The sequence below is a fragment of the Ascidiella aspersa genome, chromosome 1 (assembly GCF_963924565.1).
Source record: "Ascidiella aspersa chromosome 1, kaAscAspe10.2, whole genome shotgun sequence".
NCBI classification, from domain to species: Eukaryota; Metazoa; Chordata; class Ascidiacea; order Phlebobranchia; family Ascidiidae; genus Ascidiella; species Ascidiella aspersa.
In genome coordinates this window covers 8,102,082-8,114,637 of record NC_139447.1, presented here as the reverse complement: position 1 = coordinate 8,114,637, position 12,556 = coordinate 8,102,082, and the positions used below count along the sequence as shown (strand labels likewise).

The following is a 12,556-nucleotide window of genomic DNA, read 5'->3' as shown; positions in this document are numbered from 1 at the left end:
ACCTTTACAATTTACAGTTTGCGCCGTATTAGTTTCAAATTTCGGTGCTGCGCATGCGCACGTCGAACTCCGGCTTCGGGTAGTCTTACTTGAGTCAAACTCCGACTCCGCAGCCCTGATCATAATTACATCCCGCTTTGCTTTTCAGGTTTACGGCGACAAAGACGCCGACGGATTTTACTTTGGCGAAAACCAGAATGGAAAGACCGGACACGTTCCCTGCAATTTGGTGTCCGAAGTACAGGTGAAAAAACTTCAAAATTAGTTTAGATAGTTTGTGAACCGGGGTCATTTCCCATTCGTCTTAGGTAGGGATGAGAGAAATAAATTTTAAGATGCGCATCATAGACAGCAATTTGTTAAACTGTAAAATAAATCCTTCAACTTTTGACCGAAGGTAATGAATTTTGATTTGAATTTTTTTGGAAAAAAAAAACAGTGTTTTAATTCTAATGTTTCGTTTCCCCTTTAAGAACAAAGTGTGTTCAAAATATTAACAGACAACTGTATTAAAAATATTGAAAGACTAATCTTGCCCCAAGTATAGTTGTCTATTACAGTGAGTAGGACTCCCGAATTCCGATACCCCCTGATTAATAAAACAAGTAAAATCGGTTGATTTTAGAAATTGCTATAAAATTCAAATTTTGTACTATAGTTAAATGTTTTGTGCTATCTATATTTTTGGTTGATATTTAAAGTTTAAAAAAAAATTAAATGTAATTTAGTTTCAGACCTAATACTTAAAAAAAAAAAACGAAAAATGATACACATTAAATATTCGGGCTTTTATTTTAGATGTAAGTCAGTATGGAGAATTGGACTGCTTTGTCAGAGGAATAAAACTCCAATGTTTGACAACCTTTGCTTTCCAAGTATTCCAAATTATCCACTCGTTGTTCACAGGTGGACGACTTCACGATGTTGGAAGAGCTTTTTGAGCGGGGTCGCTTGCCTTCTGCTTCACCGGATGAGAGCAAGGCCAACGGAATCACATCTGGTAAGCTCAAAATACCTCCGCTACGATCGCATTGTTTTCAATATAAGAAAAAAATCCCGAAATCGTTGTTTTTTGCTTTAATTTTATTCAGTTGCACTATACCTTGCTCGACTGAACCACCATTTGACCAAGCAGCACAGTTGCGCGAAAGCTTGCCCGTTTTACCAGATTAAGTTGCAAGATTAAAACTGAGACCTGATTTGTAACTTAATATAGGCATTGCTGACAATGATTGGAGTATTATCCACAGAGAATTGGCAACTATTCGGCATTAAGTTGACTAATCTTTTTATGCTGTATCCACTCATTTAGTAGGAGTTGTTTAAAACAGTGGTGAAAGTAAACCAAAACGGTCCGGAACGGCTCTACGGTAAAAAAATACTGCTGGAACGACGTTCTGGTAGAATGACCATTGCCTGTACGCTGTTTAACAACTATGTCCTTTTTCACGGGGCCATGGCACAAAACTATGTTCGCCTCTTTTTGTTGCATATTTGTGCACGACATCAAACGCTAAGCCTAGGGTTTTTAAGGTTTTATGCTTTACGAGCTCCTTTATGACGTAATTTTGTGACGTTAACCCTGAAAAATGTTAGGTCTTCCGGTAAGACTTTTTCTTTTACCCCTCGGGGGTAAAACTCTTTGCAAGGATTGTTAAACAAATTGTAAATATAAAATGGGTGTCTTATATCAAGAAATAAATCCCCCAAATTTGAACAGATAATATAAGTTTACTTGATTCTGTCTCCAGATATTGACATCGTAAACTAGTGATTCTCAAGCTGTGATTCTCAAACATTTAACACTATTCTTAAAAAAAACTGTTAATAGTGTAGTATTTACGTACGCATATGCCGTATATTAAGGGCGTTTGATACTATTAAGGTAACCTTTGCACGGATTTGTATAGTAGCGAATAAATGTAAAAGCCTCAGCTGTATTTTATTTAAGTGAGGTTTAATAGATTTCAATCGCAATAACTGATGATGATGCAAGTGTGTATAGAAATGTCTTTATTCAGATGATGTCGATTTACTCGACGTATTTGGCTTCGCTATTATTAGTGTTTTTACAAAATGTGTGCCGCGAGTTTATTTTCAGTGTTCAGTAATCCACGGGTTAAAAAAGTTTACAAAATACTGCCGCAAAAATGACGAAATCCTACACACAGATATATAACCTTTGATTAACCGCCTCGTACCACGCAATTCCAAATATTGGGCAAAAACGCCCCCGTGTGATTTTCAACAATGCTCTTTCACCCAGGGGACGTCCCCGACCCTGCAACCAGGCCCCCGACGGCGGATCCGGGGCGCATGTGCGTGGCCCTGTTCGACTACGATCCCAAGGAATCTTCACCCAACATCGACGCGGAGGTTGAGCTCTCCTTCCGAAGAGGAGACCTGATCCTCATTCGAGGTCAGATGGACGAGGACGGATTCTTCCAGGTGAGAAGGGCGCAGGGAGCGAAATAAGGGGCGAAAATGGTCGACAGGGCTCGAAAATGGTCAACGGGTGAACATAGGGCAAACTGTAGAGCAGCGCTTGTAGTGTGAAGTCGAAGTTATGGTTAAATAAAACGAACCTAGTTCTTAGACGCAGGGAGCAGAATGAGTTGCGAAAATTGTCGGCTGACTTAAAAATTTGGATTGAATATAAAGTAACGTCCGTCATGTGAAGATTTTTATCAGGAAGGGCTGAAATTAATGTAAAATAAGAGCATGGGTTTAACTTTGAGGTAAACCTAAAGCACGTGTCGAAATGCGAAGTGATCTTTATCGGGAACTGCTTTAAATTTTGGTCAAATTTGAAAAACATCTCTAGAATATTTAGTAAACATCAAGTAGGGCTTGAAAAGTGTTGGGTTAGTTTCAATAACCCAGACAAAATAATCAATAATTAAAAAATTAAATTAAAATAGCGAATAAACTAAATTAAATAAATGGCAGTAAAACTAAAACGTGAATTCAAATTATGGTAAAAGTAAAACTTCGCGTAAAATAAAGGTAAAAGTAAAACAGAACTGAACTGAAAATCATGGAGAAAGTCAACGGTGGGTTTATATCTGTTTTAAATGTAATATAAGGTTTTAACGTTGTTTTAAGTAAAAAAGTACTGGAAATTGAAGTTTAATGATAAAATACGAATCTTGGTTTAAAATGAGCAAAGTCATCTCTGTTCTCCATCAACATTATAAAGTCTTTCCTCTTTCTCTCCAGGGCGAGTTGAACGGCCAGATCGGACTCGTTCCCTCCAACTTCCTGGATGACGTCAGCGATCAAGGAGCCCACTCTTTCTCCTCCTCTTCCCGTGCTCCAGCTCCTCCCTCCACCACTTCCGCCAACACGATGACGGATGCCAGCATCCCGCTCACTGTTCCTCTTCAACCCGATCCCTCCTCCTCTTCCTTCTCCAAGCGCCTCCACGAACCTCCGAGCCTTGCGTCGACGAGTAGCAACACGAGTTCGCACGCTTCCGACTCGGTAAGAGCAACTCGGAGAAAACCGTTCATACTAATGAAACGTTTTTATTACAGATTTTTTACAAACTTTTCATCAAGTATTTGCCGTTGTGTTGCTGCTATATCGCACCGAGTTGGATTTTCAAAGCATAATAAAGTTTCAGTGCTATATTGCGACCTCCTACTAAATGTTCTTCATTAATTACGCCTTGCACAATTTAGGAAGTATTGCTTGACGTGTTCCAAGGCAATGGTACAGCAGCGAAAATCAAAACTTCTAGTCTTGAAAAAAAATCAAACTAACTTTGATAATGTCAAGTATGGTAACGAGTAGGGCTGCGAGTAGTTGGTTCAGAGTACTCGGACTGGCACTCGTATCACAGTTTTTACTGTTTGCCGAGAATTAATTTTAATTTAGCATAATGTTGAAAGAAATTTTCCAATAAAGTTGAAAGAAAATAAAAGCTTTAAAAAAATGAATTTCGACCAATATATGTAATGGTGAATTAAATTTTCTATCTAAAGTTTAAAAAAAGGTGAATTTCGCTTTTATTTTTAAGTTAAAATGGTTTCTATAAAATAAAAAAAATGCCGAGTTTCGAGCTTAGTTTTTGTTAAATAAAGATTTTATCTTATTAGAAGGTAAACACACTTTTAAAATTCAGAAAACCGTCTTCCAAGAAACCATCCTTAAAATTACGCAAGACTTAGATCATGACTTTACTTGCTGTTTCGTTTGTTAAAATAATGAGAACAGAAAACTTTAAATTAAATAATATAATTCCCCTAATTGGTGGTAAGCTGAAACCACTTTCGTATTTAGGCAATTTTCCGCCGTCAATAAAGTTTGGTCGTATGAGGGAATTTTAAATTCTGGTTGAATTTGCCCGCTTTTACAATTTTACAGTAAAAAAAGGATTTTTTTTTGTTTGTTTTGGGGGTTAAACGCGCTAACTTCTTTACTTTGTATCGCCAGCCGAAAAAAAAGGGCATCCTTTCCAAGGGCAAAAAGTTCTTTAAGAAGTTCGGCGCCAACGAGGGACGCCCCAAGAAGTAGCCCCTTGCAAGTGATAACACAAGTGTTTATTACGTCACTGGAGTGTTTGTTACGTCACTGTGCAGCGATGTAAGGTTTCTGTTCTTCCGTTGGTTGACAAACGAACTGTTTCTGTTTGCTTTATTTTTTAGCGTATAATTCCGCGCGTACTTTTGCTAATTTTATTAGGTTCGGTTTTCTTGTGTGACAAAATATCGACTAACTTTTAAAACGCTACCTGTTTCTTTACTTTTGCGGCTTATTTGTCATTTAATTTTACAGATAATATTTCATATAGAACTACACTGTTTTTCAAAAAATGTTCTTTTTATGTCGTTTTACCTTATACTCGGTCGCTAACTAACCTTATTCCAAGTTTCAAGCACTTTTATTGCCTTGGGAATTTTATAAGCTGGTGTTTTTGTTGTTTTTAGAGCTGGTGTTACTAAACGATACATTCCGTCAAAATATTTAATTTCTTAAAGCGTTTTTGTGTTTTGTTTTTCACGCATATTTCCAATGTCCAAAGATCCCCGTTGATTAGATACGTTTTTAATTCAAAAAATCCATCTATTTTACTGTTACTGTTCGGCGTTTCAAGATACCGATGTTATTTAGTTTGGACTGGTCCCTTTTTTGAACTTATGCGAACTCTTAACGTTATTGAAAAACATAAACTTGCAGATGTTGCTCCATGTCATTTTAGGTCGACTGAAGTTTTAATCTCCCCTTGGATTATCAATACTAAGCTGCTTTAAATTAATTTATACATATTTAGCAACGAAATGCTGTTGACCAAATGCATTTCTTAATAAGCTGCATTTTGGTATCAGCGTTGAACAAATTTGTTTCAGCTTGGCATGGATATTTTTTTCCGATACCGATACCCGATAAATCGCAGTCCGATCCGGTACCAAGTGACGTCATTGCTCAAACAAGCAAAACAAACAAAAACGTTTAAAGGAACTTTTTCCGAGTTAGTCAAAATTTGACATAGGTCTGGAGGTATAGTTGCCCCAAATGCTTACCTGCTATATTTTATCAACTTAGCTTGCAAGGTCAAAATCAATACGTCGATTCAGCAATCGTTGAAATTCCAACATTAATTTGCTATCAGATCGACACCGATGCCACTTTAGTATCGGACGAGTACCGATACCATCACTTGATATCGGGTATCGGCTCCGATCCGATATAATCGGACATCGCTACTTCAAGCACTCTCAAAACTTCCATCTTACATCAATCTTCGATATTGCACACACAACTCTGCATTATTACAGTGCATTAATATTCATCACCGAATAAAACAAAAATTCTGCTTCCCGCAGTTCAAATTTTCATTTTTGCACTCTGTAGTATTGCATATCCGTGTTCTGCTCCGGTAATATAAGTCTAAAAAAAAACGTGACTTTTTTCATTTTTTTCAAAGGCTTCCATTATACCAGTGTATATGAACCGTCGATTTCCTACCATAACAGTATTACTTTTTTGCTGCAATTTTTCTCGCTCGCAGATTATATTTCATGCGTGTTAACTGTATAACTACTACGTACTAGACTAGACTTAACATGTAAACAAGTGCTTTACACGAAATAATAAAGTGTTGGTTTCAAATTGGTATTGCTGTTTAAACTTGCGGTCTTTCTATTTTAAAAAGCTTGTCTATTAGTTGGGAGTTTTTGCTATTTTTACAAATTATCAGGACTAGCTGTGCTACCTGCAAATTGGTTAACAAATTGCATTATATTTTAAGCTAGTTAGGGCGTACATTAATGAATATACACTGGATATTTGACCAAGTGAGTTTATTGACTTGTTTTGTTTTTTCCCTTTTAAGCTCAAGTGTATTTCGTATCATTTCTTAATTGATTATTACTTTTATTTTCTGTAAATGGAGACTCAATATCATTTGCGTATTTTTCGCGAGACACAGGTTTTCGCTAGAAAAAAAAATGGTAAATTAATTTTTTTATCGATTATTTTATGGATAGATATAGGTAGCACGTTGATTCGACACCTAAAAATTAAGCAATGTTTGTGTGACTAGGTTTAGACAAGCCAGAATCCAGACATAAACACTAAACATCTTTCGGTTATCTCTAGGACAGTGGTTCTCAACTTTTTTTCTTTCGTGGCCCATTTTCGTTGCACAAAATTATGTGGCCCAATAAATGTTTATGAAAAAAACAACTTTGAAATAGGTTTAGAACAAAAACAGCAGAACATGGTTCAAAACAGAATATTTCTTTAACCGTGCATTAGTGAGATACTACCTGCTGAACAATAAATTTACATTCCTTCTAAATTCCATCCCATTATTTCTGTAAAATTAAGTGTAGTGACACAAATAAAACTTTATTCTCCATTAAATCTAGCTTTATAAAATTGGTCTGTGGCCCACTTAAAATGTTCCCATGGCCCACTGGTTGAGAACCGCTTCTCTAGGAAGTTAATTCACGAGTCTAAAACAAATAGTTTAGTTTAGTTAGTCTGACTTTTACTGACTTCTTCTATTTGCATTAAAGCTATGTGTACTCCTTAGGCGCATGTCTGACTCTGAATCCAACGTCTCCGGTATCTACCTAACTTAGTAATACCAATTCAAGGAATCAGTTTTTCGCTTGTATTGCTCAAAAACCATAAACAAACTGTAGAACGCGAACGCGTGCATTTAGGACGAAAATAAACGATTGAAACGAAAGAACAACAACAACTGCAACATGTACTGGACAGCCGGCACTGTAACGCCAAAAACAAATCCGAGACCACGCAATTTCAAAGGTTTAAGAAGACATGGTGATTTGTAATTTGTATACACCACCAGCATTGCAGTTGTTTTCAAACGGATTGTGGAACTTTGCGCGCATAAGACTACCTCAGACTTGTTGACCTAAGATAAAGGAAATACCACGGCCATTGCGACCAAACCGGCGATGGCCAAAAGAAGGAAAACGGCGACAACAATGAGAGGAAGGCGGTAGCGATCCGCTTCTTTGACGATCTCACGGAACGAGCGTTGCCTTTTCGGAGGCGAGGAGTGTCCGAGTCCTGTTTCCACGTCGATGTGATCAGCTCTAAGCGCGACCACGGGAGGTGTGGGTTCGTGTTTTGAGTCGTTGGCGGGCGCGTTTGAACCAGCTGTTGAGTCAAGCCTGTCGCGGACGCTGCTGGAAGAGCTGGAGCGACTGACGTGCACTTGCTCGCTCTCTACCTGGATCACGGCAACCGTTGGAGGTTCTCTCTGCGCCGAAAGAGTCCGCGGGGATCTGCGCTTCGATTTGGGCCGAGGAAGGGAATAAACATCTCCCATCTCGTTGATCACTCGTACAATATCGTTCGCAAGCGGAAATGCCGTTTGATCGGAGGTTGCGATCGGGGATCTCGGATCGTGATCTTGCTCCATGCTCCCGCGCCGCCGCGCGATCTTTTGATGCTGCGATAAGGAAGAGGAGCCTGAAGAAGACGTGGAAGACGTTCTTCTGCGGAGGTGGGCAGCGGACGCTGCTAGAGGCGTAACTGAAGCAAGAGGAACGACTCCCTGGTGGAAGCTTCCGAGCTCCTTGACTCGGATCGATTCGTGATCGCTCAAACTCCTCCTGGATGTGCTCGGGGAGGAGGAAGGAGTGGAGGAAAGCGCCGCTCTCGCCATGAATTCCGCGCTCGGCCTGCGGATGTTGCTGGTGGAGAGCTGGGAAGGCGGGAAGTCGATCATCACCTCGTCGCTGTAGCTCCGGTAGCTGGATGCGGTTGCCAGGATGTGTCCGTTGCTAAGGTCGAGCTCCCGGCAGCTGGATGTGCTGGAGGACTTCCTGGAAGACTCGCTCCCGGATTGGAGCTCTTTTTTTCGCAGGGCTTCGGACTTCGGGGCGTCGAATCGCGGCAAAGTACTGCAATCATCGTAGTAGGCAAACATCTTTGAGAGATCTCGCTTCGGAGTAGTGTACTCCATCGTTGCCTGGTTACCGTAGGAAGAGTCTTCACTTGCGACTGTTCCGTGTAAGGCAGCAGTGGGGCAAGCGTCTTCCTCCAGATCTTTTTCCTCGGCTTGAATCTGATCCGTCGGAGGCTCCTCTTCGTCTTCTATGTCATCCATGAAAGCGGTGTGGTAGAGGAGGGATCCGATGTCCTCATCCCTTGTTGTTGTGTCTTTAGTGGATCCTAGTGCTCCTCCGCTTGCGTCCAGGGCTGTGTAGTACTCGTTCTCGCTCGTGGTGCCACTCTCGGTGCCAGTAGTCGACTCGTGACAACGACTGTTCTCTATAAAGGCAAAGCGACTCGTTTTAAAACTTTATTCTTATAATAGTGTCCTAAAAATGTAATCCGAATCTATTCGCGTGTTTTATAATTTATTGGTTACGACAATGTGGAACTAATGTTGAACACCACCGCATTCGGTGTGCTGATAGACTTATTTAATTTTTTTTATTGCCGCTTTACCAAGTTATTTACTGTAATATAACCTTAGCCAAATCACAAACGGTACGTTGTTATATTTATTTATAAGTTAGTTGCAACTTTTAATTTCATTTAACGTCCAAGTATCCTCACTAAAAATATTTACTTATGAGATAAGCCGTTGAAAACCCCCTTGACCTTGTTTGGCGATTTAAATAGCGATCTAATAGAAGTAGATTTCGTACGTCCAACATTCGCTTTGTTGGTAATATTATGTGACATCATAAGCATATACGCCTATTTCAAATAAATAAACTTAAAATTGATTGCTTAGTTATTGCACAAGATACGTTTGGCAATTCAACTTTTGGTATAACAAATATAAGGTAATGTTCGGAAAAATTGATTTAAGTATCCATAAAGAACAGTTAAATGTTTTTATCACAAACCGTTCATGTCGGAGGTGTCGTGTAGTAGATCCGGGTCCACAGGGTACGCTTTTCTCGGCGAAGGCTTGACCTTGGCGACGTTTTTGGTCGGGGATAAATCCAACGTGTCCACAACAACCATGTCGCCGATCTAAGTATAAACGATTAACCATATTTATCAAAGTACGAATGTATCTTAACGTCTTTCTAATACTTCGTAACTGGAATAGTCTTCAAACTGGATGCATTTAAAAACGTTCAATGAAATCAGTTGGCCTGAGCTTGAAATATTAGCCTATACCAGTGTTTCTCAACCGGTGCGCCATGGAAGGCTGCTATAGGTGCGCCGCTAACGAAAGGAAAAAACATGTCGAAATAAAGTCCAAAATTAATCGGATTAAGACTTTAATGTACAAAATAACGTTTTTAGTCTCAAAGGCTGGAAGTCCCTTTGAAGATATGCCACTATAAAACCCATATAATAAAAACAAACAGACAATTTAAGAGAAATATCGGCGCACCTCAAAAATTTCGCGCTCGCTTCGCTCGCAAGGTGCGCCGCCACGTCTTCATATGTCTCTAGGTGCGCCCCCAAGTAAAAAAGGTTAAGAAACACTGGCCTGTACGGTGAGATTTGAACTCACGACTTATAGGTCATACTACATCAATACTTCCAAACGTTTGTCATCGCTATCCATATTACCTCGATGAGACGAATTTTGTCCAAGTCTATAATCCGAGTGGCGAATTTCTTTCGCATTTTCTTATTCGCAAAGAGGTAAGGCTTGACCATTTTGTTCTCTCAACAGTAATATTTTTCACTCCAGTTGCAAACAGCGATAATGGAGGTATAACTACGCTATCAGTTTTATATTTAGAGAGATCGCAACAGTGGCAAGAAAGGGTCAAACGGCGATTTTTACCTCGGCAGTCACGATCTTCTTTTTTCTCCCGTCGCCAAGCGTCGATGACGTCACGTCTGGCGTCACAGTCGCTTCTTCCTGGAAAGGCAAACAATGGTTAAGCGGTGCAAGAGCCGCGGGCAGTCTACAGTCCAGCGATAATTCAGACCGCGACCCGCTAATGTCCACCCTGGCGTATTAGCGATAAATTGATAACATTCAGGTGAAATTCATTCACCTAATTGTGTTTTGTTATCAGCGTGATCGCTCATATGTCTGTAGCCACAATGCAGCAATTTGTTGACGCTTAATAACGAAATCACACTATGAATAATCCTGGGAGAACACTTACCTTTCTGTGAATGGTCCCAACTTGAAGTTTCTTTTTGAAGAATTGGATTGTGTGGAAGCCGCCCTTGATTTTACCTGAACAACACCAAACAGTAAAAAAGCTGTACTCCAATTCCAATATTTGTCTTTTTGCGAAAAAGATTGACCCAATGAATTCGCAAGTTATATAGTCGTATATTGGCGCTTTTCATCTACCTGTGCCGTATTATCTTATTTTCACGACCGACAAATAAACTAGGCCTACTACCCGTTTAAGCTCGCAGTACAATCTTAAATACAATGTAACAAAGGATGTCCACTCAATAGGGTCACTGTTCAGGTAATCACAGTAATTTCTTCGCAAAATTTGCCCATACAAAACGTACGGAATACGGTCTGATGCTTACAGACGCAAAAAGCGAAGCCCCTTTTGAAATCCACACCAACCCACCGACCCACATCACAGGAAAACGAGCGGTTTAGGGCGGTTACGGAATGCCTGAAATTGTCCCGGTTACTCACCCATCACGGCTGGTTGCTGCTCGGCTTTTGCTGCTCTGTTCCAATTTTCTTCTGTATGGTCGACAGTAGGGTCTCGACTGTACCTTGAAGGGTCCTGTAAATAGTTGGATTTCATGCTTTTACGTTATTATTTTTTGGGAAAAGCTGGTGCAAAAATACGGGCTAAAAATTATTACATTATTATTGGTCTTGTAATATTACTGCATTATAAGCATTATTAAATGGCCGTGAATGTTAGAGTTCAAGCTTTTACGTAGTTATCAAGGAAGGCAATGCAAAAAATGGAGTTGTTTTCATAAACACAAATACACGAATTTTGCAAATATAAACCTTTCCAAAACGCGATATGGCGAACGGGATAAAATGGAACGAGAGCAGGGAATTAGGTTGTAAATGTAAACTGGCCTAAATACCGGATAAAATCGAAACAGCCTTTGGCAGCCCGGGAACAGCAGCTCCCGCTGACAAGGGGCGTTTTCACAAACATCCCAAATACAGGGGGAGGCGCGAACGCCGCTGGTTGTCAAGCACTTTTATGCGCCAAGCAACTTTCGGATGTTTGCTCTCGAGATTTTACGAAGGGTCGACGGACTATTTGCGCGGAACTTTAACGTTTAAACATTTTCACAGCCTTCCGTACCTGATGGTCGTCTCTGCGATGCGTAGCCTGTTGTACAGCAGCTGGTCGATTGCTTTGCTTAATCTCTTGTCGCTGCCTGTTAGGTATCAATCAACATAAACTCCAATGTAGTCTATATCGCTTGCAATGTTTTCTCTATGTTAACTGAAAAAGGTTTCTTTATACGATATTCAAGAGGCTGTAAATTGCGTATGAAATGCTAACCCTGGGGCTACTACAGCTTATAAGCAATTGGAAAGAAAAAAAATCAGTGCACGCACGCTTAATTACACTTTCGCCTCGCGTGTAATTAGCTGCAGCTGATACGGGGGTCGTGTGCCCTCGTCCAGTAGTAAACAAGATATCGGGCGCGCTCGCAGTCTCGCGAACTTGCGCGTTGATAAGATTCGATTTGAATGATGCCACGCGCCGAAGCTCGCCAGGGCAACAATGGCCATTGTGGAGTCACTATCACCGCTTATCAGCTAACTAATGAAGCCGTGGGTTGTTTACTGCAAAACTGGGATTCGAGGCGTAAACAAGTGAAAACAACAGGGCTCGATTTTCCACGGATTTTGTTTGCCAGCCCATGTTGACAGGATAAAAAATGTTGGGAATTTCATGGTTTAAGAGTATCCCGTTGTTTAATTTTTCTGTATTAAATGTTGGAAAGGTGGAATTGAATTACTTTAAGAAACATGCGCATATTAGCGTAACACAGTAACTAGTAGTACTTTGTTTATGGAAAGTATTCCGTTGCCCTTGTTTGCCGTCACAAATTAATAGTTGAAACCAAGGACGTCATTGCTTACATTCTATAAAAAATGGCAATTTTCCAAATCATTACATTTTCTGAACTA

At 40.0% G+C, this 12,556-nt stretch overlaps 1 protein-coding gene across 1 annotated transcript in view; it reads left to right on the top strand.

Moving 5' to 3' along the window:
• LOC146167033 (peripheral-type benzodiazepine receptor-associated protein 1-like) overlaps nucleotides 1–6,094 on the top strand; it is a 39,351-nt gene extending 33,257 nt beyond the window's left edge. The window contains 5 exon segments of the mRNA XM_083389327.1: nucleotides 149–244; nucleotides 907–1,000; nucleotides 2,267–2,448; nucleotides 3,220–3,483; nucleotides 4,438–6,094. Of these exon segments, the coding sequence (XP_083245453.1) occupies nucleotides 149–244; nucleotides 907–1,000; nucleotides 2,267–2,448; nucleotides 3,220–3,483; nucleotides 4,438–4,518 (717 nt within the window). The 3' untranslated portion in view covers nucleotides 4,519–6,094.
• The last annotated feature ends 6,462 nt before the right edge of the window (nucleotides 6,095–12,556 follow it).